The sequence below is a fragment of the Scomber scombrus genome, chromosome 15 (genome assembly GCF_963691925.1).
Source record: "Scomber scombrus chromosome 15, fScoSco1.1, whole genome shotgun sequence".
In the NCBI taxonomy this organism is placed as follows: domain Eukaryota; kingdom Metazoa; phylum Chordata; class Actinopteri; order Scombriformes; family Scombridae; genus Scomber; species Scomber scombrus.
This window is the reverse complement of record NC_084984.1, coordinates 9,776,802-9,801,148: the sequence shown is the minus strand read 5'-3', so window position 1 is coordinate 9,801,148 and position 24,347 is coordinate 9,776,802. Positions and strand designations below refer to the sequence as shown.

General features: G+C 37.6%; 5 protein-coding genes and 10 non-coding genes across 16 annotated transcripts; 2 read left to right on the top strand and 13 right to left on the bottom strand.

Annotated features, from left to right (window-relative positions):
- Positions 1-1,036: 1,036 nt before the first annotated feature.
- Positions 1,037-4,572, bottom strand: surf6 (surfeit 6). Of its 2 annotated transcripts, none has more exons than XM_062434778.1 (4): positions 4,367-4,572; positions 2,579-2,780; positions 2,382-2,464; positions 1,037-1,923 (listed from the first exon to the last, which is right to left on the bottom strand). In XM_062434778.1, exons 1-4 carry the CDS (start codon positions 4,460-4,462, stop codon positions 1,234-1,236), a joined length of 1,071 nt encoding a protein of 356 aa, XP_062290762.1. In that variant the 5' UTR covers positions 4,463-4,572; the 3' UTR covers positions 1,037-1,233. The 2 variants fall into 2 exon arrangements, with proteins under 2 accessions (XP_062290762.1, XP_062290761.1); XM_062434777.1 differs by having other exon boundaries at positions 2,579-2,791; positions 4,372-4,572.
- A 33-nt stretch (positions 4,573-4,605) lies between these two features.
- LOC133995617 (surfeit locus protein 1-like) lies at positions 4,606-8,875 on the top strand. The gene is made up of 9 exons (XM_062435089.1): positions 4,606-4,763; positions 5,588-5,654; positions 5,994-6,118; positions 6,229-6,311; positions 7,078-7,269; positions 7,359-7,431; positions 8,172-8,334; positions 8,474-8,555; positions 8,651-8,875. The coding sequence occupies exons 1-9, from the start codon at positions 4,701-4,703 to the stop codon at positions 8,715-8,717; spliced, it is 915 nt and encodes a 304-aa protein (XP_062291073.1). The 5' UTR covers positions 4,606-4,700; the 3' UTR covers positions 8,718-8,875.
- Positions 8,876-9,922: 1,047 nt separating this feature from the next.
- On the bottom strand, positions 9,923-12,368 carry LOC133995725 (large ribosomal subunit protein eL8-like). The gene is made up of 7 exons (XM_062435197.1): positions 12,360-12,368; positions 12,031-12,175; positions 11,589-11,729; positions 11,060-11,139; positions 10,683-10,813; positions 10,139-10,208; positions 9,923-10,027 (listed from the first exon to the last, which is right to left on the bottom strand). Exons 1-7 carry the CDS (start codon positions 12,366-12,368, stop codon positions 9,923-9,925), a joined length of 681 nt encoding a protein of 226 aa, XP_062291181.1.
- LOC133995823 (small nucleolar RNA SNORD36) lies at positions 10,931-11,005 on the bottom strand. Its single transcript, XR_009927178.1, has one exon. It is a non-coding gene; the product is annotated as a small nucleolar RNA SNORD36 (small nucleolar RNA).
- On the bottom strand, positions 11,219-11,290 carry LOC133995809 (small nucleolar RNA SNORD36). The gene has a single exon (XR_009927164.1). It is a non-coding gene; the product is annotated as a small nucleolar RNA SNORD36 (small nucleolar RNA).
- LOC133995812 (small nucleolar RNA SNORD24) lies at positions 11,835-11,904 on the bottom strand. The gene has a single exon (XR_009927167.1). It is a non-coding gene; the product is annotated as a small nucleolar RNA SNORD24 (small nucleolar RNA).
- LOC133995814 (small nucleolar RNA SNORD24) lies at positions 12,250-12,318 on the bottom strand. The gene has a single exon (XR_009927169.1). It is a non-coding gene; the product is annotated as a small nucleolar RNA SNORD24 (small nucleolar RNA).
- Positions 12,369-12,764: 396 nt separating the features above from the next.
- LOC133995825 (small nucleolar RNA SNORD36) lies at positions 12,765-12,836 on the bottom strand. The gene has a single exon (XR_009927180.1). It is a non-coding gene; the product is annotated as a small nucleolar RNA SNORD36 (small nucleolar RNA).
- Positions 12,837-14,017: 1,181 nt separating this feature from the next.
- On the top strand, positions 14,018-15,781 carry LOC133995616 (surfeit locus protein 1-like). The gene is made up of 5 exons (XM_062435088.1): positions 14,018-14,244; positions 14,334-14,406; positions 15,084-15,240; positions 15,380-15,461; positions 15,557-15,781. The coding sequence occupies exons 1-5, from the start codon at positions 14,018-14,020 to the stop codon at positions 15,621-15,623; spliced, it is 606 nt and encodes a 201-aa protein (XP_062291072.1). The 3' UTR covers positions 15,624-15,781.
- Positions 15,782-16,798: 1,017 nt separating this feature from the next.
- Positions 16,799-21,007, bottom strand: LOC133995615 (large ribosomal subunit protein eL8). The gene is made up of 8 exons (XM_062435087.1): positions 20,976-21,007; positions 19,266-19,386; positions 18,937-19,086; positions 18,494-18,634; positions 17,967-18,046; positions 17,590-17,720; positions 17,044-17,113; positions 16,799-16,932 (listed from the first exon to the last, which is right to left on the bottom strand). The coding sequence occupies exons 1-8, from the start codon at positions 20,976-20,978 to the stop codon at positions 16,828-16,830; spliced, it is 801 nt and encodes a 266-aa protein (XP_062291071.1). The 5' UTR covers positions 20,979-21,007; the 3' UTR covers positions 16,799-16,827.
- LOC133995819 (small nucleolar RNA SNORD36) lies at positions 17,838-17,912 on the bottom strand. Its single transcript, XR_009927174.1, has one exon. It is a non-coding gene; the product is annotated as a small nucleolar RNA SNORD36 (small nucleolar RNA).
- On the bottom strand, positions 18,124-18,195 carry LOC133995810 (small nucleolar RNA SNORD36). Its single transcript, XR_009927165.1, has one exon. It is a non-coding gene; the product is annotated as a small nucleolar RNA SNORD36 (small nucleolar RNA).
- On the bottom strand, positions 18,740-18,809 carry LOC133995811 (small nucleolar RNA SNORD24). The gene has a single exon (XR_009927166.1). It is a non-coding gene; the product is annotated as a small nucleolar RNA SNORD24 (small nucleolar RNA).
- Positions 19,156-19,224, bottom strand: LOC133995813 (small nucleolar RNA SNORD24). Its single transcript, XR_009927168.1, has one exon. It is a non-coding gene; the product is annotated as a small nucleolar RNA SNORD24 (small nucleolar RNA).
- LOC133995824 (small nucleolar RNA SNORD36) lies at positions 19,665-19,736 on the bottom strand. The gene has a single exon (XR_009927179.1). It is a non-coding gene; the product is annotated as a small nucleolar RNA SNORD36 (small nucleolar RNA).
- Positions 21,008-24,347: the final 3,340 nt, after the last annotated feature.

Here is a 24,347-nt window from a genome sequence, read left to right as displayed (position 1 = left end):
ATGTAAAATATACTTATTTAAGTCATGCATTTAAAAAAAATCCTACTTTTACAAGTAAAAGGCTGCATGAAAAATCCTACTTTAAGAAAAAGTAGGTATTACCAGCTTGATGAAGTTAAAGTATTGTAGTAAAAGTAGTGCTTTGGTCCCTCTGACGGATATATTATTATATATGACTATCATTAGGTTATTAATACTGAAGCATCAGTGTATAAGCGAGTTACTGTAGCTGCTGGAGCATCTAGGGGTCGGGCCCCTCCAAAGGGTCAGCAGATAAATCTAAAGGGCTCCTGTCTGAGGTGATTAATGGGAGAGGAAAGAAGAAAAAATGAAGTTCTGATACACAAATCTGTTTTCAGTATTTGGAATGTTTCTGTAATTTTTGAATTTTTTCAAAATATTGGATCATTTGAACATTTATTGAAATGAAACCATGCTAGAAGTTTGGAGGGAAATATCACTATTTGGTGGAGCTGTTTAACTACTGTAGAATATGGAGTCAGTTCAAACGCAAATTATGAGTTTATTATCATATGTACAGTAGCTACACATATTTCTGCACACATGTATTTTATCTGTACAAAAGCTGAAGGGTAAAAACTACAATTTAGGATTTTATGGGGAGTTTTCTGCAGGATTATTTCTTGCCCAGGTGCAGTATACATCTTGGTATTTTACTGTCACCATGAAGTTGCCATGCAACCAAAATAAAAAGCTAAAAAAACTGCAGATTGTCACTTTAACATGGAGGACTTCTTGTGGAATAAAATAAACATGATTTTACATGTTAATTATTTTTGCAGTGCTAACAGGTTCCCCCATTTTCACTCTTTATGCTAAGCTAAGCAGCTGCAGGATGTAGCCTTATATTCAACAGACAAAGATGTGTTATCAAGATTACCATCCAGCTCTCAGAAACAGGGACTGATATTTGGTAAAATTATAAATAGATGAATAAAATAATGGATAAGCGGCAGAAAATGGATGGATGGATGGATAAATACAATAAACTCCACAAAAAAGATTGCCAAACATGTTCATCATACTGAAGAAATCACATTTTATTGAGCGTAACACACATCACATCACTCCTAGACAGAAAATAAGGTACAATGTGTACAATCAGCAGTAGAACTTCGTATCATGTCTTTAAAAAGATTTTTTTTTTAAACTTATTTAGACATTGCATATGTTGTTTTTTCATAAGATGTCACATATCAGACACTCTTCCCACTACACCGCAGCTTTTTTCAAGTCCTCGGGCAGCACTCGGCCCTTCTTTCGCGCCCTGTCCTTCTTCTTCTCTGTTTTGGCTTTCTTTTGTTTCAGGAGGTTCCTTCTTCTCTTGTCCTGCCGGTGCTGCATCTTCTCTACGATGTTCTCGCTACGCTGGTTCCATTTCTTCTGCCTCTGAGTGCGATTCTTCTCCTTCTTCTTCAGCGAGGCGCGCAGCATGTCCTCGTCGTCTTTGATCTTGAGGCCCTCTGCTTTATAAAGCATGTTGGTCCACTTCATCTTCTGCTCCATCTCTTGAGCCTTCCCCTCGTCTTTCTCCCTCAGATGCTCCACCTTTGCTTTGCGCGCCTCAACGCGACTGAGCAGCTGCTTGTAGTTCTTCCCCGTCAGCGGCGTTATCTGACCTTTAATGTTCTCTTTCTTGTTCTTCTTTTTCAGGATTTTGTCCACGTACTCCTCATCCACTGTCTCCACCTTGTTGAAGATGATGGCAACTTCATTTCTTTTGCTGGCGACCGGGGCCTGCTCCGCTTCCTTTTTTATCTCCGGCTCCTGCTCTTGGCTGCTTTCTTCAGCCAGTTTCTTCATCCGAAACTCTTTTCTCTTTCTCTTTTTGCGCTCTCGTTCAAGCTTTCGTTTCGCTCGCTTTGCCTGGACAGCCTCGGATAAAGCATTCTTTGGGGCTCCCTGATAAAAGATGAGTGTAACATGATTAGTGTCAAGGAAATTAAGATTAATCCAAAATCTCTTTTTCAGGATATGAAACAAATCTAAAAAAACAAAACAGATTCAGATTCTTTCGGGACATGTGCACATGGAGAGAGTAGTTTTTTATACAAGGAAACAAAAAAATCTCAGCGGTTGTCAGCTGAGCCTCTGGCTCAGAGACACAGGTGTTAAAATGTTGAATAAAAAGCTAAACAAAAGGAAGAATCACAAAGGATGGAGACACTACACAGAACAAAAGCAGCCTGGTTACACTCATGTAAAGAATTACTGCTAACAAGTTTTAACATTTCGTTTAACCTGCTTTAAGTACTGGGTCTATCAGTATAATATAGATAATGTTGGATATATTGTCACTAACAGAGAGCATGAATAAACATCAATGTAGCTTTGGGTCGGTGTCTTTATGAACTGCGTACCTGCCCTCTGGACTCCTCAATCTTTTCATGTAGCCTCTTTCGTAAAACATCTACTGTGGAGAAGTTGGACTTTACATTTCCTCCTTTGAAAAAAAAAGAAGGAATTATTCAATGACAGATGTAGTGATGAAAGGAAACATTAAGTCACTAAATCTAATCATGACTAAACTCAGATGCACGTTGCTGATTTGCTGTACCTGCAGGTGTCTTTGCTGTAGCTCCGTTTACACTCTTGGCTTTGGAGTCATTCAGTTTTGCTGCGGCTGGAGTTTTTCCTGGAGCTCCTGAAGGCTTCTGTTGTGATTTGGGAGCAGGTCTCTTCTCGTCGCCGCCCCTTTCTTTGAAATTTTTCTTTTTACACTTTTTCTTCTTCTTCGGAGCACCAGTATCATTTTGACCCTTAGAATGAGCTAAACACAGAGAAAAATACACATTTAAGTCATGCATATTATATTCAAGCTGGAATGATTAGCCGATCTACAGAAAAATAATCATCAACTATTGATAATCGATTAATAAATTTTTTAAAAAAAAATCTGCTTCCAGCTTCTTTAGTGTGAATTTTTGCTGGTTCTTAAAGTTTTCTATATTAGTAATTATAATTTGTTTTTTTTTGACTAGTGGCAAGAAAAAAAAACATTTCATGAAGAAAATAAGTATGAATCACCTAATGAAAGTAGTCTGTTGCTGCTGCCCTGTTGTTGAATACATGTATATTGAACGCTGCATGGTCAGTTAGACTGCCACAGTTTTGGATTGTTATTGTAGTTACCAAAGAAATGAACTTTTGCATAGTTAAGAAATACCAATAACTTGGCAGAAAATTGCAGGTCATATGATTTTCTGCTACCATATAGAAAAAAGTTTATGGGACCATAAAAACCTTGTTTCCTCATTTTTATGAGACAAAAACTGCAAATAATAATGTGGTTGACACTTCCCATCAGAAAGTCCTGTAATATTTTTAAAGAGATTTAAAACCTGTTAAACATCAACAAAGTTTCCCTATTTAAAATTTGGGGTTGCAGATTGATTATTTGATTCTTATTCAATTGTTGATAGAAATTTTCGATTAGTCATGTTGTCTATAGTTAGGTGATGTTTTCAAATGTCTTTTTTTTTGTCCAACAAACCACAAAAAATATTCAAGTCACAATAATATAAAACAAAGAAAAGCAGCAAATCGTCAAATTTAAGATGCTGGAAACTCAGTATGTTTGATGTTTTTGCTTGACCAATAAATCCAATGAAATATCACTTATTAAAATTACAGCAAGTCAGGTGTAATCATTCATCCTGTTCATACTGACCATTAAAATATCTCCTCCAAATGCTCTTCCAATGTAAGTGATGGGGCCAAAGTCCACAGTGTGTCCACACAGTTGTTTTATGCAAAAAATACATTTAAAAGTTTATTTGAAGCTAATGTGAGGCTTCATCAGTCTGAGTTAGATATCTTTGGATATATGACACATTTACAGTCTTATTAGCATCAAATGTCCTCTTTATGTTACTCCACTGAGCTGCAGTGGAAGTATAGTAACAAAAACAACAAAATATATCTACTTGATTTAACTCATTTGGACATCTGAAGCTTCACATTAGCTTCAGATCAACTTTTAAATACATTTTAGCAGAGGAGGACGACTGTGGATTTTGACCCCCATTATTAACATTGTAAATACATAATGAATGGTCAGTAAGAACAGGAGGAATGATTACAGCAAGTAAAAGATATTTCAATGTTCATTTGGTCACTGACAGACTTAAATTGTGAACGTGTCCTTTAATACCAGCAACAAATAACTACAGCGCCTCCTGTGTCCAATTGCATCCAGATCATTTACCACATATTACGTTTAAATGCTATTTGTATACACATAACGACACAGCAGTATTACATGCACAGTTACAGAATATTAAATGGGGAACATGCTGTCTAGAGTAGGATGTAAACTACAGTTGACTAATAAATTGAGCTTAACATTACCAAAAGGTCTCTTCCTCGGCTCCTGGTCTCGTTGTGAAAAGACTTTACTGGCAAATTTTTGCATGTATGAATCCTTGGAGGCGAGATCCATGTCGATAAATGATCTGAGACGCTAAAACAGACACACTAAGACAAAAACGAGCTGATAAAAATACACATTTCTGCACACACGTGGGTAAAAACCAACGGGGCGGAGCATCAGGTGACCCGGTAGTAGTAACACCAGAGGAAATCCCCCTCTGAATGGAAACATGGTTGTTATGTAGCTGTTATGTAGGAGGTCGTTTTATCCATTTTGAGCTCAGTTTTCATTGATGTTTTGATTGAGTATGGCCTCTCTAAAAGCTGTGCTGGCTTACACCACCAGGACGATCAACACACTGAAGAAAAACGTAAGTTGATAGTTGTATTTTTCCATTTAATGCGTCTTTACAGCTCAAAGTAAAGTCATTTTCTTCAGTGTTTGTAGCCTATTTACTCACCAGCAGACAGGGGCGGATTTGACTATTAGTCAAGGTATGCACCTACCTGGGCCCCTAATTAAAATGGCCCCAAACAGCTATACAATTATTATGATGCTTTGACATGAAAAATGTTGAATTACGTTACTATTTTTACTCATTATGCCTTGAAATAACTTACATAAGGCCACAAAAGCACTTAATAAATATAATAAACATAATAAATATGATGCATTCCTTAAACTATTCAACATTATACAAGAATTAATTTAAACCATATATGTTCCACCTTGAACAGACGTTTAAAGTAAATTAAAGTTAAACCATTGTGTAGTATTTGGTGGCACCTAGTGGTAAGGTTACAGATTGCAACCAACTGAAGTATTCAGGGCTCAAAAGGGACAATTCTTAGTTACACCAGATTTTACACTAATTAAAACATACTTATGAATATTATATTGTATTTCTGCCATGTCCGTTCCAATAGATGCCACTCAACTCTACACACTGGTCCTTTTAAGTATTTTGCACTAATAATACCTCATTGTTACTCTTCACTTTGAAGTAAAATTTGAATGCAGGATTTTTACCATGCAGTATTGATAGTTTTACTCAAGAATAAAGCTTTGACTTCTTCTTCTACCACTACTTATACCAACGAATTGAGTAAGACAGTATTTGCCCGTTGCCCCCTACATCACTAAATCCATCCCTGTCAGCTGATATAAAATTGAGTTTGTTTCCTGTAATTTCAGACGCATGTTGTTTTCATCAAGAGGACTCTTCTCCTGCCCAGACTGCCTCTCTTCAAACAAGCAGATGGTAAAAAAAATTCTTCATATATATGTTCACTGCAATTAGCATAAAGCATGATGACCAGTCTAGTTTACACTTATTTTTAATTCAATTGTTCATCATTTTTGGCAAATTCCATACACATGAAATGGACCAATAGAAAACTAAACTTTACCTTATCTCTAATTGTTTTTAACTTCTATTACAATTCTCTATTCAAGATTAAAAATTGAAAAGCAACAAAAAAATATTGAAACATATAAAATGATCGACTCATGTAAGTTAGATACTTTATTATTAAATCCTTTTATTTATGTTTTCCTCCTCCTATGTATAATTTAGCTTTAACTGAACGTTATTTCACAGGCAGGTTAGTGAACTTGCGACAGTCCAGCTCCACAGCAGCTGGAGCAACCAGCAGTGAAGACTCTTTCCTCAAATGGTTCCTGCTGTTGATCCCCGTCACCACCTTTGGCCTCGGCACGTGGCAGGTACAGCTTAGTTTAATTTGTGCTGTCAACATATTGATGTAGCTTGTTGCTGCTTAGACGGAGATAATCACACGACATTCACTATTAAAGATATTTGTGTTTTTGTCCAGGTGAGACGACGTCAGTGGAAACTGCAGCTGATTGACGATCTGAGAAAACTCACGACTGCGGAGCCCATTCCTCTTCCTCTTGAGTGAGTTACTGTGAGACGCTTTTTAAAACCGTCTCACACACTTTAGATTGAACCACAAACTTATCCAGTGAGTTCTTTGTTTTATTTAACACTATTTATTTAACAATTTTATTTGATCTTTTGGAGAAAACAGCAGCACAGCACATGAGCAACATTGCTAGGCATCATGAAATCCACAACACACATTATTATACATTATAGATTATATTATAAATAATGGACTGGGAGTCTTCATACAGCACTGCATGATTTATATATACAGTTTCCTTAATTGGTAGAGCATACAGCAGAAGGAAGGTAAATGACATTTTAAGCAGTGAAGATGGGGGGTAATGATACATTAAAGTAATTTAATACATTAAATTACTTTAATGTATCATTAAAGTAATTTCTCAGTTTCCAGTGAGCTCTTTGAATAATTGAATAATCTTGAGGTCTCTAAATTAAAATGAATAAAAGTGTCCAGAAAATGTTTATCTTTTGGGAAATTGCACCTCAATATTTGTTTGATGTACAGTTGTTGTTTTATGTTTGTCTTATAAGGTGTCTTTGAAAGGCACCTAGAAATAAAATGCACTATTATTAGTATTATTATTAAATATTTTTATGTGCACACATTGAAATAAATCCCAGGTAGCTACCACAATTCAAATAATAAATCCTCATTTTACTACTGATAAGCACACATGCTTCTGTATTCCCTTAAATCTACTCTTGTACTTGATTATTGTGCACATGTGCTAATTATTCTCCCCTCATTTTCTAGTCCTAATGAGCTGAATCACCTGGAGTACAGACGGGTGAGAGTGCGAGGACAGTACGACCACTCACAGGAGCTCTACATCCTGCCGCGTTCACGGGTCGACCCGGTTAAAGAGGCCAGAGAGGCGGGGACGCTTTCGTCCAGCGGAGAGACGGGCGCGAATGTCATCACCCCCTTCTACTGCACTGACCTCGGGTAAGATGCAAAGACGCATCAGACTGAATGTTATAAGATTAACTGCATGTGATGTTACACTGATCTGTGCTATCTGCGTGTCACTGCAGCATCACGATCCTGGTGAACAGAGGATACGTTCCCCGACAGAAGATACGACCAGAGACCAGGATGAAGGGACAGGTTTGGATCATGTGACACATTTTTATTAACACATCATCATTCCTGTTGCCAACACCAAACACCTTAATCATTTCCTAACCTCACACATTCATCTAACATCACAAGTTATATTAATGGAGACAGCAGCACACACACCTCCCTAGGTTTTTTGTGTACACTTTTATTCCTCTGCAGCATTTTAGGACAATAACTAATGAATGTTTTATCAATCAATCATTAGTTGTTTGAGCTATAAAATGCCAGAAAATTATGAAAAATGTTGATGATTTGTTTCCTAAAGCCTAAGATATAACCTCAAATGTCAGTCCACAACCCAAAGATTCAGTTAACAATCATAGAGGACAGAATAAATCAGAAAATATTTACATTTCAGAAGCTGGAATTAAGAGAACTTGGACATTTTAACAAAAAATGACTCTAATTGACTCTGAAAAAACGTTTTTAATTTGACTAATTATATAATCATTTAGATATTGCAGCTGAATGTTGGCGTGTTGCTCAGAACAAGACATTTTAGGTTGCATCTTAAGGTTCAGGAGACAGTGATTTCCATTTTTTGCAGCTTTCTGACAATTTATTGACCAAAAATCGATTAAATGAGAAAATAAACAACAGATGGTTTCAGTTTACTGTTATAAAATACCAAAGAAACCAGGAAATGTTCACATTTAAGAAGCTGCATTAATTTTTTGTTAATCGACCAATAATTGCAGCTCTACAATAACACTCCCTCTGTGCAGGTGGAAGGTGAGGTGGAAGTGGTCGGGGTCGTCAGGCTGACAGAGATCCGTAAACCGTTTGTACCGAACAACGATGCAGACAAAAACCGATGGCATTACCGCGACCTGGAGGCCATGTCCCACGTCACAGGAGCGCAGCCCGTTTTCATCGATGCTGACTACGGTAAAGTCCACAATGCTCTTTGACTCAGCTACATCATTGTTAATGTCAGATTAATTAAACAACTTTAAAGGAGAACTGTTTATCCCACTTTCATACATAAAGATTATGTTGTACTGAAATGGTGAAATGTGTCATGCAGCGAGCACCAATCCTGGTGGACCAGTCGGTGGACAGACAAGAGTCACGCTGAGGAACGAACACATGCAGTACGTGGTAACATGGTAGGTGGAAGTTATTTTCTACTGTAGATTGAAGCTTCTTGTCTCTTTCACTGCTTTAAAATAACTAAACTGACTGATCATTCTTGGCTTCTCAGGTATGGCCTGTGTGCAGCGACCTCTTACATGTGGTATGCAAAGTTCATCAAGAATATTAAACTGTGAAATGATGACATGCAGTGAAATTATTAGACAAACACCTTGTCTGGAATGATGCAGGGCAGGCCTATCATGTGTTGGATTTGTAAACATCAGCCTGCTGCAAATATTCAAATATGTAAATAGTTGTTAATTATTCTCCTGAAACATGTACTTGAGAATATTAATAAATTAATTTTGAGCTTTCATTCTATTTATTTCTTTTTACATATAACATGTTGCCAACTTGTGCTGTAAACAAGTGTGTACTTCACAAAATGTCTAAACTAGAATTATTAATTTGGTACAAGTGTGAATATCAGTTTTAAAGTTGTATTTGAGCAAATTTGTCTTGATCATAGAAGATAACATTTAAACTCTCAACACATCAGTTGCAAACACTATGTAACATTTATATGCAATCTTCTCTGATTCATTCATTATTTCACTGAACTGATGCTCAGTGTCACATTTCTTCAATTTAAATCATTATGCTCCAATGTCAAGCTCTGAATATTCCTCCACATTTAAGGGTATGTTTACATTATATATGTTGAACCTCTAAATTATACTTAGGTGTTGTAAACTGGATTCATGAATCACTGAAATGCCTAATTTTAGTGCATTTGTCCTTTTATTTGTACCATTTCACACTGCGTATATTAAACAAACGTAACTCAATCTTCAGCCTAGAATGAACACATCACTTAACTGTCTTTGCAACTCATTCGATATCAGTTTAATCTGATCAATGATTAAGTTTCAGCTCAGAGATTCACTTAGTTTCAATTTGGTGAAATTATCTAAAATCTTTATTTTCAGCCACATCCCTACTTCCACTGGAGTTCCAATGTGATCCTACACTTAGTTTAGGGTTGAAATGGTCAAATTATTTGCCTGCAACAGTAGAGATGCAACAATGACTCAGTCAATCTGCCACTATTATGATAAATCATTTAGGTAAACTGTAAACACTTTTTTAAAGATTAAACTCTTCCAGGTGCTTCAGTGTCAGTGAATAGAATATGTCAGGGTTTTACTGACACCTGCTTATGCTCTATAATATTTTGGGTGTCATTTTTCCCCAGTTCGGATGCAGTCCTAGATTAAAGTGTTATACAGTGTAAATGAATAATCTACAGTTCCAACTTGATTCAAAAATCCCATATGTAGTTGCAACAATGATAGAACAGTCAGTCACCATTAGGACATACATTTTTATTCCAAATAGTTTAACCAAGCTTGGTTGCCAATTCCTTGGCCTTTGCCTTCTCAAGCTTTGTGATGCGAGCTGTGGATTTGGGACCCATGATGCCGCCTCCCCAGTGACGACGGATCTGGAAAACAAGTTCAAACAAAAAATTAAAAAGGTGACATTTGTTTTTCGACGTGAACATTTAATTTCACTACTGTGGAGATGCTTCAGTGAAACTAAAGTGATCGCTCACCTCCTCATATCTGTCGTTGTAGTTGGTCTTGATGGCTTCCACGAGCTTGGCAAGTGCACCTTTATCCTCACTAGGAGAGAAAAAAGCCAGTCAGTACCAGTGCTGACAATGTATGGAGCTATAATTCATTTGCAGATAAATATATGAACATTTATTGGTTTTAAAAATGTTGCAACTTTGCCCCCATCCTCTTTAATTTAGTGTTATAACCAGTTTGATCACATCAGGATTGAACCTTTGATACTAGCATCATGGCTGAGGCTGCTGCGCACTCAAATCTCCCAATATTGCATTTAGTCTTTGAGAAATCACAAATTTGTTAGGTCGAGTATAAAAATCTGCAACAGTTTTGAAAAATGATCAGCGTCACTGCTGCAAAAACAGCCATGTAAAATTATGGACTTACATATGAAAGATTTTAGAGAATTTATGAATATAATTTGGCCATTGTCACGCCATCATAGTTCTACTGCTAGTGAAGAAACTGAAATTATTTCACTGTCACACTCAGATCCAACATTACTCAGTTTATGCTCATACTTACGGGTTAATCTGTGTGAAGGCAACTGAAGTGCATGTCTTTCTGTGCACCAGTCTGCCCAGTCTAGCCTTGCCCTTGACGATGCAGTATGGGACACCCATCTTGCGGCACAGAGCTGGCAGGAAGACAACGAGCTAGAAAAGCAGGAAATATTTTTACTTTTGGTCATCCATTGAACAATTTGTTGCATCTGACCAAGAACTGTGATATCCACATAAATAAAATAAAAAATGTATTCTTGATTTGTGGTCGCTGCTCAGGGTTAAAAAGCTCGTGTTTTGATCCACACAGAGGATTCAGGTGAAGAAATTCAGACATCATTGCCAGTGACCAATTTTAAAACTAACTTAACACAGCAAGTTATTTTTGACCTAATTTACCTCAATTGGATCCACATCGTGGGCAATGATGACAAGCTGGGCCTTCTTGCTCTCCACCAGAGAGGTGACACTGTTCACACCTGAATGAAAGAGGAAGTCTAAATTAACTTTTGATCAACAATCACGCTGCCTGGAAAGAATTTTTTTTATACTTTGGCCGATGCTCAGGGTTAAAAAGCTCAAAAGCATCATGGGATGTTTCAGGTGAAGAAATTCTGGTCATCACTGCATCAGGCCAAAATAGACAAGACTAAAATAACTTCACACGATGGGTCTTAATGTAACTGAAAGACTAACTTTAATACATGACGATTAACACCAAGGATGTTCACCAACACCGCTTTATACAGGATTAATGTGCAGTCTCAATGAGGCTTTATGTTGACACTTAATATCTTCTTTGAGTTAAATTGATTAAACAAAAGCATGATCCATATTAATCTTGAGTGTTGGTGAAATAATGAAATGTCAACCATTGTTTACTTTCTAAAGCTCTTCAGTTACAGGCTTTTGGTTCTTTGTTGCTCACCTGCACGGAGGACGGGAGGCCTCTTGGTGGGGGTATCTCCCTTTCCAGCTGCCTTCTGCTCAGCGCGGGCCAGCAGCCTCTGCCTCTTCTCCTGCTTGGTCTCTGGCCTGTACTTTTGGGCCAGCTTGAACAGTTGTGTGGCTGAGGGGGGGATGCAGATAAATTAAAGTCAATATTCAACCACACAACAATGGCTGCATGTAGATTTGTCTAAAAGGTGGTGAAGTTAACAGTATTTCAAGTAAATGCATCAGTGATCTTGGTGGGATGTCATCACAGATGTTAAGATAGCAAATATTCGTTTACATCATCTGCAAAGTGAGAATGGTTCTGTAATGAGCCGTAAACCATATCTGAAATACTTCGGCCTTCCTCGTGTTAAATTCAGCACACCATTAGAAAACTCCTGGTGACATCATGGTCAAAAGCCTCTGAAACGTACCGGTCTGACGGTCCAGAGCCTGAGTGAACTGGTTGATTGCGGGGGGAACCTTCAGACGCTTGTACAGGATGGAGCGCTGCCTCTGCAAGCGGATATAACGAGGCCATTTCACAAAGCGTGTCAAATCACGCTTGGGCTGAATATCCTGGCCTGTGAAGAAGACAAAGCAAATGTTTAGTGTCTGACATTAAACTGAGGAAAGACTTTTATAATACTCAGTGCATCAGCGATCTTGGTGGGTTGTCTGCAGTGTTCTTAAGATAGCAAATATTCTTTACATCATCTGCACCGCTACAAATTTCTCCTAAATTAATCTTCAGGCTACTTACCGATGCCATAGTTTTTTGGCCTCTTCTCAAAGAGGGGGTTGATCACTTTTTTGGCCTCATGCTTCTTGGCCACTGAAGGGGCAGGTGCCACCTTCTTCCCCTTAGCCTTCTTTCCCTTAGGCTGCCAAGAAAAGAGAGTGTTTGTTAAGGTGATGGCAGGAGAATGAGCCCTGGATAAACAAAGAAAAACTTCTCAAAACCCACTTATAGTCCCTTTCTTTAAGTGCTGGATAAATACATCTTTTTGCTGCATGTTAAATTTAAATGATCAGGTGTGCTGTAAATTAAAGCTCCTAGCATCACAACTACCTTAAAACACACCTGTAGGAAAGAGGAAGTTAAAATTAAGTTCTGATCAGCAAACACGCTACCTGGAAAATGTTTTTTCTTTTTTATACTTAGGCCGATGCTCAGGGTTAAAAAGCTCAAAAGCATCAAGGGATGTTTCAGGTGAAGAAATTCAGGTCATCATTGCATCAAGGCCAAAGTAGACAAGACTAAAATAAACTCATGAAATGGATCTTAATCTAACTAATACATTAACTTCAACACATGAAGATTTAAACAAAGGATGTTCACCAACAGTTTTATACAGGATTCATGTGTAGTCTCAATGAGGCTCTCTGTTGACACTTAACATCTTTTAGTTAGAGATGTATGTTATAATCCCGTCCTTTAAAAGGGCTGTATAAATAAATGTTTTGCTGTGAGTTAATTCAGCTGTGCAATAGATAAAAGCTTCTAGCATCACAAGCCTAACAAATTAAACCCATCAACAAGTTACCATACTATATCTAGACACACGTGTAAAACTTCCTGTAAACTGCAAGCAGGACATAAATAGTGCAACAGTGTTTAAAGTGTAAGAAATGCTGGAGGCCACAATGCATCTCTACATCACACCTCTAATGTAGACTTAATAGGATCCTGGAATAATAGTTTAACTCATCAGCATGTGTAGGCCTTGTCTCATTCAATCATTTGCTTTACTGCATCCTTTTACGCACTCAAGTCTCCCCAACAAACTGTGCACAGGACAACATATCCATAAAGAGTCTGAAGACACATTGATGATAATTTTTAAAGAGAAAAGCTCAAAAAGCCACTTAAGCTAGCCAAGCACTGCTGCTAATGAAGGTAAACCTAGCCTAAGATGATGCTGCTAGCTCAGCTGCGACACCTAAAACATTATGATTTAATTTACAAAGCAAGGCATTCTCACATTACCGTAAAAAACTAAGCTTAAACATTTAAAAGTGAGATAAGCAAGCCTGCATAAAGCACCATTAGCATTTACATTAACACAAGTTTAGCTCAGGCCTTAAAACATTAGACTGCATAGTGCAGCATTATGAGTAACTGTACTTCCAAGTAAACACAATTCAATTGAGACTCAGTTAAAACACCTCATTTCACAGTTTTGCAGAGAAAAAGGCAGAAAACAGAGTGAAAACACCTCTAAAAATCACGCGTGTTCGTCCACGTTAGCTTTAGCTTTCTGACAGCCCGTACCGGCGACTACACAAGTCAACTTCTCACTACATTTTTTATAAATAACCAAACAAAATCGACGCCAAATACATACATAATTATCAAGACCAGACTTCACACAATCGACAGGGACATTTTAAATCATGATAATAGGCTTTCAGTGAAGGATGCGAGCAGATACAACAGCGGAAATAATACCTGAGAAGAGACATCTGAATCACCTGGAGTACAGACGGGTGAGAGTGCGAGGACAGTACGACCACTCACAGGAGCTCTACATCCTGCCGCGTTCACGGGTCGACCCGGTTAAAGAGGCCAGAGAGGCGGGGACGCTGTCGCCCAGCGGAGAGACGGGCGCGAATGTCATCACCCCCTTCTACTGCACTGACCTCGGGTAAGATGCAAAGACGCATCAGACTGAATGTTATAAGATTAACTGCATGTGATGTTACACTGATCTGTGCTATCTGCGTGTCACTGCAGCATCACGATCCTGGTGAACAGAGGATACGTTCCCCGACAGAAGATACGACCAGAGACCAGGATGAAGGGACAGGTTTGGATCATGTGACACATTTTTATTAACACATCATCATTCCTGTTGCCAACACCAAACACCTTAATCATTTCCTAACCTCACACATTCATCTAACATCACAAGTTATATTAATGGAGACAGCAGCACACACACCTCCCTAGGTTTTTTGTGTACACTTTTATTCCTCTGCAGCATTTTAGGACAATAACTAATGAATGTTTTATCAATCAATCATTAGTTGTTTGAGCTATAAAATGCCAGAAAATTATGAAAAATGTTGATGATTTGTTTCCTAAAGCCTAAGATATAACCTCAAATGTCAGTCCACAACCCAAAGATTCAGTTAACAATCATAGAGGACAGAATAAATCAGAAAATATTTACATTTCAGAAGCTGGAATTAAGAGAACTTGGACATTTTAACAAAAAATGACTCTAATTGACTCTGAAAAAACGTTTTTAATTTGACTAATTATATAATCGATTAGATATTGCAGCTTAATGTTGGCGTGTTGCTCAGAACAAGACATTTTAGGTTGCATCTTAAGGTTCAGGAGACAGTGATTTCCATTTTTTTGCAGCTTTCTGACAATTTATTGACCAAAAATCGATTAAATGAGAAAATAAACAACAGATGATTTCAGTTTACTGTTATAAAATACCAAAGAAACCAGGAAATGTTCACATTTAAAAAGCTGCATTATTTTTTTGTTAATCGACCAAGGCTGACAGAGATCCGTAAACCGTTTGTACCGAACAACGATGCGGACAAAAACCGATGGCATTACCGCGACCTGGAGGCCATGTCCCACGTCACAGGAGCGCAGCCCGTTTTCATCGATGCTGACTACGGTAAAGTCCACCATGCTCTTTGACTCAGCTACATCATTGTTAATGTCAGATTAATTAAACAACTTTAAAGGAGAACTGTTTATCCCACTTTCATACATAAAGATTATGTTGTACTGAAATGGTGAAATGTGTCATGCAGCGAGCACCATTCCTGGTGGACCAGTCGGTGGACAGACAAGAGTCACGCTGAGGAACGAACACATGCAGTACGTGGTAACATGGTAGGTGGAAGCTCTTTTCTACTGTAGATTGAAGCTTCTTGTCTCTTTCACTGCTTTAAAATAACTAAACTGACTGATCATTCTTGGCTTCTCAGGTATGGCCTGTGTGCAGCGACCTCTTACATGTGGTATGCAAAGTTCATCAAGAAGATTAAACTGTGAAATGATGACATGCAGTGAAATTATTAGACAAACACCTTGTCTGGAATGATGCAGGGCAGGCCTATCATGTGTTGGATTTGTAAACATCAGCCTGCTGCAAATATTCAAATATGTAAATAGTTGTTAATTATTCTCCTGAAACATGTACTTGAGAATATTAATAAATTAATTTTGAGCTTTCATTCTATTTTTCTTTTTACATAATATAACATGTTGCCAACTTGTGCTGTAAACAAGTGTGTACTTCACAAAATGTCTAAACTAGAATTATTAATTTGGTACAAGTGTGAATATCAGTTTTAAAGTTGTATTTGAGCAAATTTGTCTTGATCATAGAAGATAACATTTAAACTCAACACATCAGTTGCAAACACTATGTAACATTTATATACAATCTTCTCTGATTCAGTCATTATTTCACTGAACTGATGCTCAGTGTCACATTTCTTCAATTTAAGTCATTATGCTCCAATGTCAAGCTCTGAATATTTTTTGACATTTAAGGGTATGTTTACATTATATATGTTGAAGCTCTAAATTATACTTAGGTGTTGTAAACTGGATTCATGAATCACTTAAATGCCTAATTTTAGTGCATTTGTCCTTTTATTTGTACCATTTCACACTGCGTATATTAAACAAACCTAACTCAAACTTCAGCCTAGAATGAACACATCACTTAACTGTCTTTGCAACTCATTTGATATCAGTTTAATCTGATCAATGATTAAGTTTGAGCTCAGAGATTCACTTAGTTTCAATTTGGTGAAATTATCTAAAATCTTTATTTTCAGCCACATCCCTACTTCCACTGGAGTTCCAATGTGATCCTACACTTAGTTTAGGGTTGAAATGGTCAAATTATTTGCCTGCAACAGTAGAGATGCAACAATGACTCAGTCAATCTGCCACTATTATGATAAATCATTTAGGTAAACTGTAAACACTTTTTTAAAGATTAAACTCTTCCAGGTGCTTCAGTGTCAGTGAATAGAATATGTCAGGGTTTTACTGACACCTGCTTATGCTCTATAATATTTTGGGTGTCATTTTTCCCCAGTTCGGATGCAGTCCTAGATTAAAGTGTTATACAGTGTAAATGAATAATCTACTGTTCCAACTTGATTCAAAAATCCCATATGTAGTTGCAACAATGATAGAACAGTCAGTCACCATTAGGACATACATTTTTATTCCAAATAGTTTAACCAAGCTTGGTTGCCAATTCCTTGGCCTTTGCCTTCTCAAGCTTTGTGATGCGAGCTGTGGATTTGGGACCCATGATGCCGCCTCCCCAGTGACGACGGATCTGGAAAACAAGTTCAAACAAAAAATTAAAAAGGTGACATTTGTTTTTCGACGTGAACATTTAATTTCACTACTGTGGAGATGCTTCAGTGAAACTAAAGTGATCGCTCACCTCCTCATATCTGTCGTTGTAGTTGGTCTTGATGGCTTCCACGAGCTTGGCAAGTGCACCTTTATCCTCACTAGGAGAGAAAAAAGCCAGTCAGTACCAGTGATGACAATGTATGGAGCTATAATTCATTTGCAGATAAATATATGAACATTTATTGGTTTTAAAAATGTTGCAACTGTGCCCCCATCCTCTTTAATTTAGTGTTATAAACAGTTTAATCACATCAGGATTGAACCTTCGATACTAGCATCATGGCTGAGGCTGCTGCGCACTCAAATCTACTTTGAATATTGCATTTAGTCTTTGAGAAATCACAAATTTGTTAGGTTGAGTATAGAAATCTGCAACAGTTTGAAAAATGATCAGTGTCACTGCTGCAAAAACAGACATGTAAAATGATGTACTTGCATATGAAAGATTTTAGAGAATTTATGAATATAATTTGGCCATTGTCACACCATCATAGTTCTACTGCTAGTGAAGAAACTGAAATTATTTCACTGTCACACTCAGATCCAACATTGCTCAGTTTATGCTCATACTTACGGGTTAATCTGTGTGAAGGCAACTGAAGTGCATGTCTTTCTGTGCACCAGTCTGCCCAGTCTAGCCTTGCCCTTGACGATGCAGTATGGGACACCCATCTTGCGGCACAGAGCTGGCAGGAAGACGACGAGCTAGAAAAGCAGGAAATATTTTTACTTTTGGTCATCCATTGAACAATTTGTTGCATCTGACCAAGAACTGTGATATCCACATAAATAAAATAAAAAATGTATTCTTGATTTGTGGTCGCTGCTCAGGGTTAAAAAGCTCGTGTTTTGATCCACACAGAGGATTCAGGTGAAGAAATTCAGACATCATTGCCAGTGACCAATTTTAAAACTAACTTAACACAGCAAGTTATTTTTGACCTAATTTACCTCAATTGGATCCACATCGTGGGCAATGATGACAAGCTGGGCCTTCTTGCTCTCCACCAGAGAGGTGACACTGTTCACACCTGAAGGAAAGAGGAAGTTTAAATTAACTTCTGATCAACAATCACGCTGCCTGGAAAGAATTTTTTATACTTTGGCTGATGCTCAGGGTTAAAAAGCTCAAAAGCATCACGGGATGTTTCAGGTGAAGAAATTCTGGTCATCACTGCATCAGGCCAAAGTAGACAAGACTAAAATAACCTCACACGATGGGTCTAAATGTAACTGAAAGACTAACTTTAATACATGACGATTAACACCAAGGATGTTCACCAACACCGCTTTGTACAGGATTAATGTGCAGTCTCAATGAGGCTTTATGTTGACACTTAATATCTTCTTTGAGTTAAATTGATTAGACAAAAGCATGATCCATATTAAGCTTGACTGTTGGTGAAATAATGAAATGTCTACCATTGTTTACTTTCTAAAGCTCTTCAGTTACAGGCTTTTGGTTCTTTGTTGCTCACCTGCACGGAGGACGGGAGGCCTCTTGGTGGGGGTATCTCCCTTTCCAGCTGCCTTCTGCTCAGCGCGGGCCAGCAGCCTCTGCCTCTTCTCCTGCTTGGTCTCTGGCCTGTACTTGTGGGCCAGCTTGAACAGTTGTGTGGCTGAGGGGGGGATGCAGATAAATTAAAGTCAATATTCAACCACACAACAATGGCTGCATGTAGATTTGTCTAAAAGGTGGTGAAGTTAACAGTATTTCAAGTAAATGCATCAGTGATCTTGGTGGGATGTCATCACAGCTGTTAAGATAGCAAATATTCGTTTACATCATCTGCAAAGTGAGAATGGTTCCGGTAATGAGCCGTAAACCATATCTGAAATACTTCGGCCTTCCTCGTGTTAAATTCAGCACACCATTAGAAAACTCCTGGTGACATCATGGTCAAAAGCCTCTGAAACGTACCGGTCTGACGGTCCAGAGCCTGAGTGAACTGGTTGATTGCGGGGGGAACCTTCAGACGCTTGTAAAGGATGGAGCGCTGCCTCTGCAGGCGGATATAACGAGGCCATTTCACAAAGCGTGTCAAATCACGCTTGGGCTGAATATCCTGGCCTGTGAAGAAGACAAAGCAAATGTTTAGTGTCTGACATTAAACTGAGGAAAGACTTTTATAATACTCAGTGCATCAGCGATCTTGGTGGGTTGTCTGCAGTGTTCTTAAGATAGCAAATATTCTTTACATCATCTGCACCGCTACAAATTTCTCCTAAATTAATCTTCAGGCTACTTACCGATGCCATAGTTTTTTGGCCTCTTCTCGAAGAGGGGGTTGATCACTTTTTTGGCCTCATGTTTCTTGGCCACTGAAGGGGCAGGTGCCACCTTCTTCCCCTTAGCCTTCTTTCCCTTAGGCTGCCAAGAAAAGAGAGTTTGTTAAGGTGATGCCAGAAGAATGAGCCCTGGATAAACAAGGAAAAACTTCTCAAAACCCACTTATAGTCCCTTTCTTTAAGTGCTGGATAAATACATCTTTTTGCTGCATGTTAGATTTAAATGATCAGGTGTGCTGTAAATTAAAGCTCCTAGCATCACAACTACCTTAAAACACATGTAGGAAAGAGGAAGTTAAAATTAAGTTCTGATCAGCAAACACGCTGCCTGGAAAATGTTTTTATTTTTATACTTAGGCCGATGCTCAGGGTTAAAAAGCTCAAAAGCATCAAGGGATGTTTCAGGTGAAGAAATTCAGGTCATCATTGCATCAAGGCCAAAGTAGACAAGACTAAAATAAACTCATGAAATGGATCTTAATCTAACTAATACATTAACTTCAACACATGAAGATTTAAACAAAGGATGTTCACCAACAGTTTTATACAGGATTCATGTGTAGTCTCAATGAGGCTCTCTGTTGACACTTAACATCTTTTAGATAGAGATGTATGTTATAATCCCGTCCTTTAAAAGGGCTGTATAAATAAATGTTTTGCTGTGAGTTAATTCAGCTGTGCTATAGATAAAAGCTTCTAGCATCACAAGCCTAACAAATTAAACCCATCAACAAGTTACCATACTATATCTAGACACACATGTGTAAAACTTCCTGTAAACTGCAAGCAGGACATAAATAGTGCAACAGTGTTTAAAGTGTAAGAAATGCTGGAGGCCACAATGCATCTCTACATCACACCTCTAATGTAGACTTAATAGGATCCTGGAATAATAGTTTAACTCATCAGCATGTGTAGGCCTTGTCTCATTCAATCATTTGCTATACTGCATCCTTTTACGCACTCAAGTCTCCCCAAAAAACTGTGCACAGGACAACATATATCCATAAAGAGTCTGAAGACACATTGATGATAATTTTTAAAAGAGAAAAGCTCAAAAAGCCACTTAAGCTAGCCAAGCACTGCTGCTAATGAAGGTAAACCTAGCCTAAGATGATGCTGCTAGCTCAGCTGCGACACCTAAAACATTATGATTTAATTTACAAAGCAAGGCATTCTCACATTACCGTAAAAAAACAAAGCTTAAACATTTAAAAGTGAGATAAGCAAGCCTGCATAAAGCACCGTTAGCATTAACACAAGTTTAGCTCAGGCCTTAAAACCATTGGACTGCATAGTGTAGCATTATGAGTAACTGTACTTCCAAGTAAACACAATTCAATTGAGACTCAGTTAACACACCTCATTTCACAGTTTTGCAGAGAAAGAGGCAGAAAAGGGAGTGAAAACACCTCTAAAAATCACGCGTGTTCGCCCATGTTAGCGTTAGCTTTCTGACAGCCCGTACCGGCGACAACACAAGTCAACTTCTCACTACATTTTTTATAAATAACCAAACAAATTCGACGCCAAATACATACATAATTATCAAGATCAGACTTCACACAATCGACAGGGACATTTTAAATCATTATAATAGGCTTTCAGTGAAGGATGCGAGCAGATACAACAGCGGAGATAATTCCTGAGAAGAGACAGCAGTGTACCCACCATGTCGGTTCAGGCAGAAAGGAAGACCAAGGCATGCTGGGTAGCGTAAATACGGCGAGGCTTGCAGCGTGATGACGTAACCCGACGTACACCGACCTGTAGTCAGATCACAAAGCTGTTTGTGGGATCAGCTTTATGGTTTAAAAATGATCCTACTGACTCAGGATCAGCAATAATATTCGTCATTATCACTCAGTGAGGCATTTGTTTAAACTCTCCATATATTAAAATGAATTACAAAATCACTTATTATTTAATAGTTTTAAAATGTAAATTAAAACATTATTATAAGTTGCAAGTAGGGTGAATTAGGGTAATGTGGGACATTGACTAATGTGGGACAACTAGACTCCAGTGCATTTATCACTTTTTCTATTAAGTTTATTTTAAAGCTAACTAGTATGCAAACTGTGTAAGTTATATTGTGTAACATTATACATGTGAACATACAGGCTATGATGTATTTTCTACATACATTTAGGGAATATGGTAATACAAAATCCAGGAAATAATTAAATTGGTCATAATATTCCTCCAGAAAGTAAAGTGGCACCTACCTAGACCTGTAAAATCTGGATTAATTCAGAGAGGCCAAAGTCTCTTTAAAACACAGATTCATAATTGTGAAAGCTTTATTGTAATTGTGAAAATGCAATACAGGCAGATTTCACTGTTTTCTTTTCATATGTAGAAACTTTAGACCATGCACGAATAGATGAAAAGAACAGTCATTGTCCGTGGAGATGACGCTGTGCAGTTAAAAAATAAAATACAAATAATAATAAATTAATTTGAAAGTGGTGAGGACACACACAGGATTTTGAGAAGTGTGTGTGTGTCTGTGTGTGTGTGTGTGGGGGGGGGGGATTAGCTAGTATATATATTATACTAGCTAATAAGAGATATTACTTTATATAATAATAAATAATAAATAAGTACAAAAGCAATAAAGAGTAAAATAATAGTAACATTATGAACAAGAGTAATATTCATGTTGAGTGATAATATATACCTGAGTTTGATATTGCACAGATTTAAAGTGATGACTTTATAACAATGATCATAATCATAATATATTTAATTTGTACTGAACTTCTCAAAGTGCTGCATGTTACAGTGTTAAAAATATATAAAATAAACCATGAAGAAAATAAGAGTTAGGATGAGAAAGCCTTGTTGTTAAGCCTGTATTAAAAGGGTCTAGGGTCTCAAATCGTTAGTAAGGCTTTTTTACACAAGGGTATTTTGTATTTGTTTGTTTGTCAAGTAATTTATAAGCCTACATCTATGTTCCAGACAAGTGACTTTTAAATACATTCAGTAAAATCAAATAGATACACAAAGAGGGAATTTTATGTAAAAAACACTGTAAATGCAGCATATATCCACTTGATGTGAAAACTCAAATGGCTGAAGCCTCACTAGTAATTCATAAAGCCTCAGTGTAGTGGGGGTAGACTATGTGCTTGCATGCTAACCTGACAAAGACTATGTGTGTGCAAAAACACAGAATATAAATAGAAGTCTAAAGACTGTGATTTAAAAAAAGAAAAGAAAGTAATTTGTGTGTAAAAAGCAGAATATGAATATAAGTAAAAACCCCAAAATAGTTAGTAATATACATTTATTCAGTAGCTGCTCTGGAGCTTTTGACCATATCTCAGGATCTTCTAAAGCAGATGGAGGTGTTCAGTTGTCATGAAATTAAGATGAGAATAATGAATTACTTTATTACTCACACAATGGGGAAATTTACATTATTGCAGCAGCACGTGGCTAGCAAGAAAAACAGAAAGAGTCTCAAAAAAAAGAATAAAGAACAATATATAATAAGTACACAAGTGATAAAAAGACAATAAAAAATAGGGTAAAAAAATAGTGACATTATGTTCAAGAGTAATATATTTATTATAGATTTATATATAGATATTGCATAGATTTTAAAGTGGAAAAATAAATATGTATACATATATATTGCACTGTTGAAATGAGTAATAGTGTACCAAAAATACTGATATTACACAGCCATGAACATTAAAAGTGCAGTTTGTAAAATTGTCCAGGTTGGGGTGTGTGTGAGGTTTATTGGGAGCAGTGCTGATTGTAAAGTTTGACAGCTGCAGGGAGGAAAGACCATGATATTGCTCTTTCACACACTTTGGGTGAAGCAGACTGTCGCTGAAGGAGCTCTCCAGTGCAGTCAGAGTGTCCCTAATTGGGTGGGAGTCTTTGTTCATCAGAGAATACAGCTTGGCCATCATTCTCCTTTCTCCCACCACCTCCACCAGGTCGAGGGGGGATCCTAGGACAGAGCTGGCCTTCTACATCAGTTTATCCAGTCTTTTCTTGTCTGCAGCTGAGATGCTGCTGCCCCAACAGACCACCCCATAAAAGATGGTTGATGCCACCTCAGTGTCATAGAAGGTCCTCAGGAGTGCCTATCTATGGCCCCCCTGCTCTCCAAAAGACCTCAGTCTCCTGAGCAGGTATCGTCTGCTCTGGCCCTTCTTACAGTGGTGATTTTAAACCTTTTTTAGAGGTGCTCAAGCACCCCTAAATTTGATGTAAGCACCCCTAAAAATAAGTAAATTATTATTGTATTTTTTCCCCCAAAAAATTATTTGATACAATTTTAATTATTTTGCAAGCCTGTCTGTGTTAGAGATGGGACAAACACTTATGCTACAGGTTCAAATGGTTTTTATTTTAACAGGTCTAATGTACTTTGGAATGGATAGTTCTGTCATTAATATTGTGTTTGCCTCAGGTTCATTAACTATTCTTTCTGAACCATTATTATTATACATTATAGTAGACCAATCTACGTATTGATGTAATTTACTTTATCCAGTGAAATGAGTAGTTTAGCAGGGGCTTTTTGAACACTTGCAGGGCGCTGTATGTCAAATTCTCATTAGGAGCTGAGCCCCCCTTAAGGTCAGTTCTTAGAATCGCCCCTGCCTTCTTATATAGTGAATTGTAAATTAAATAATCCCAACCAGTCGTTTTTCTGAGGTGCTTAACCTTTACCCAAGCTTACTTTAACCACAACCAGTTTACCGTTACCATAACCTACCATAACTCCAACCGCCGGTGTGTTGCTATGGGAAACACAAGGGGGAACATTATTCGAGGGGGGACAGACTTCGACATAACACCGGTAAGGCTACGTTACAATGATTTCCTCCTATAAACTATCGGTGAAAAAGCTAATATTAACGTATTTCCCAACTATATTTAAGTGCATATGTAGAGGCTGAGACAGTTTGTAAAAGTAAAGTACTGTACATGTTTGAATATTTGCGTATATTTCGCACACGTTGACAAGTATCCACGGACCATTTTAACAGACGTACAACATGACGTCCCTTC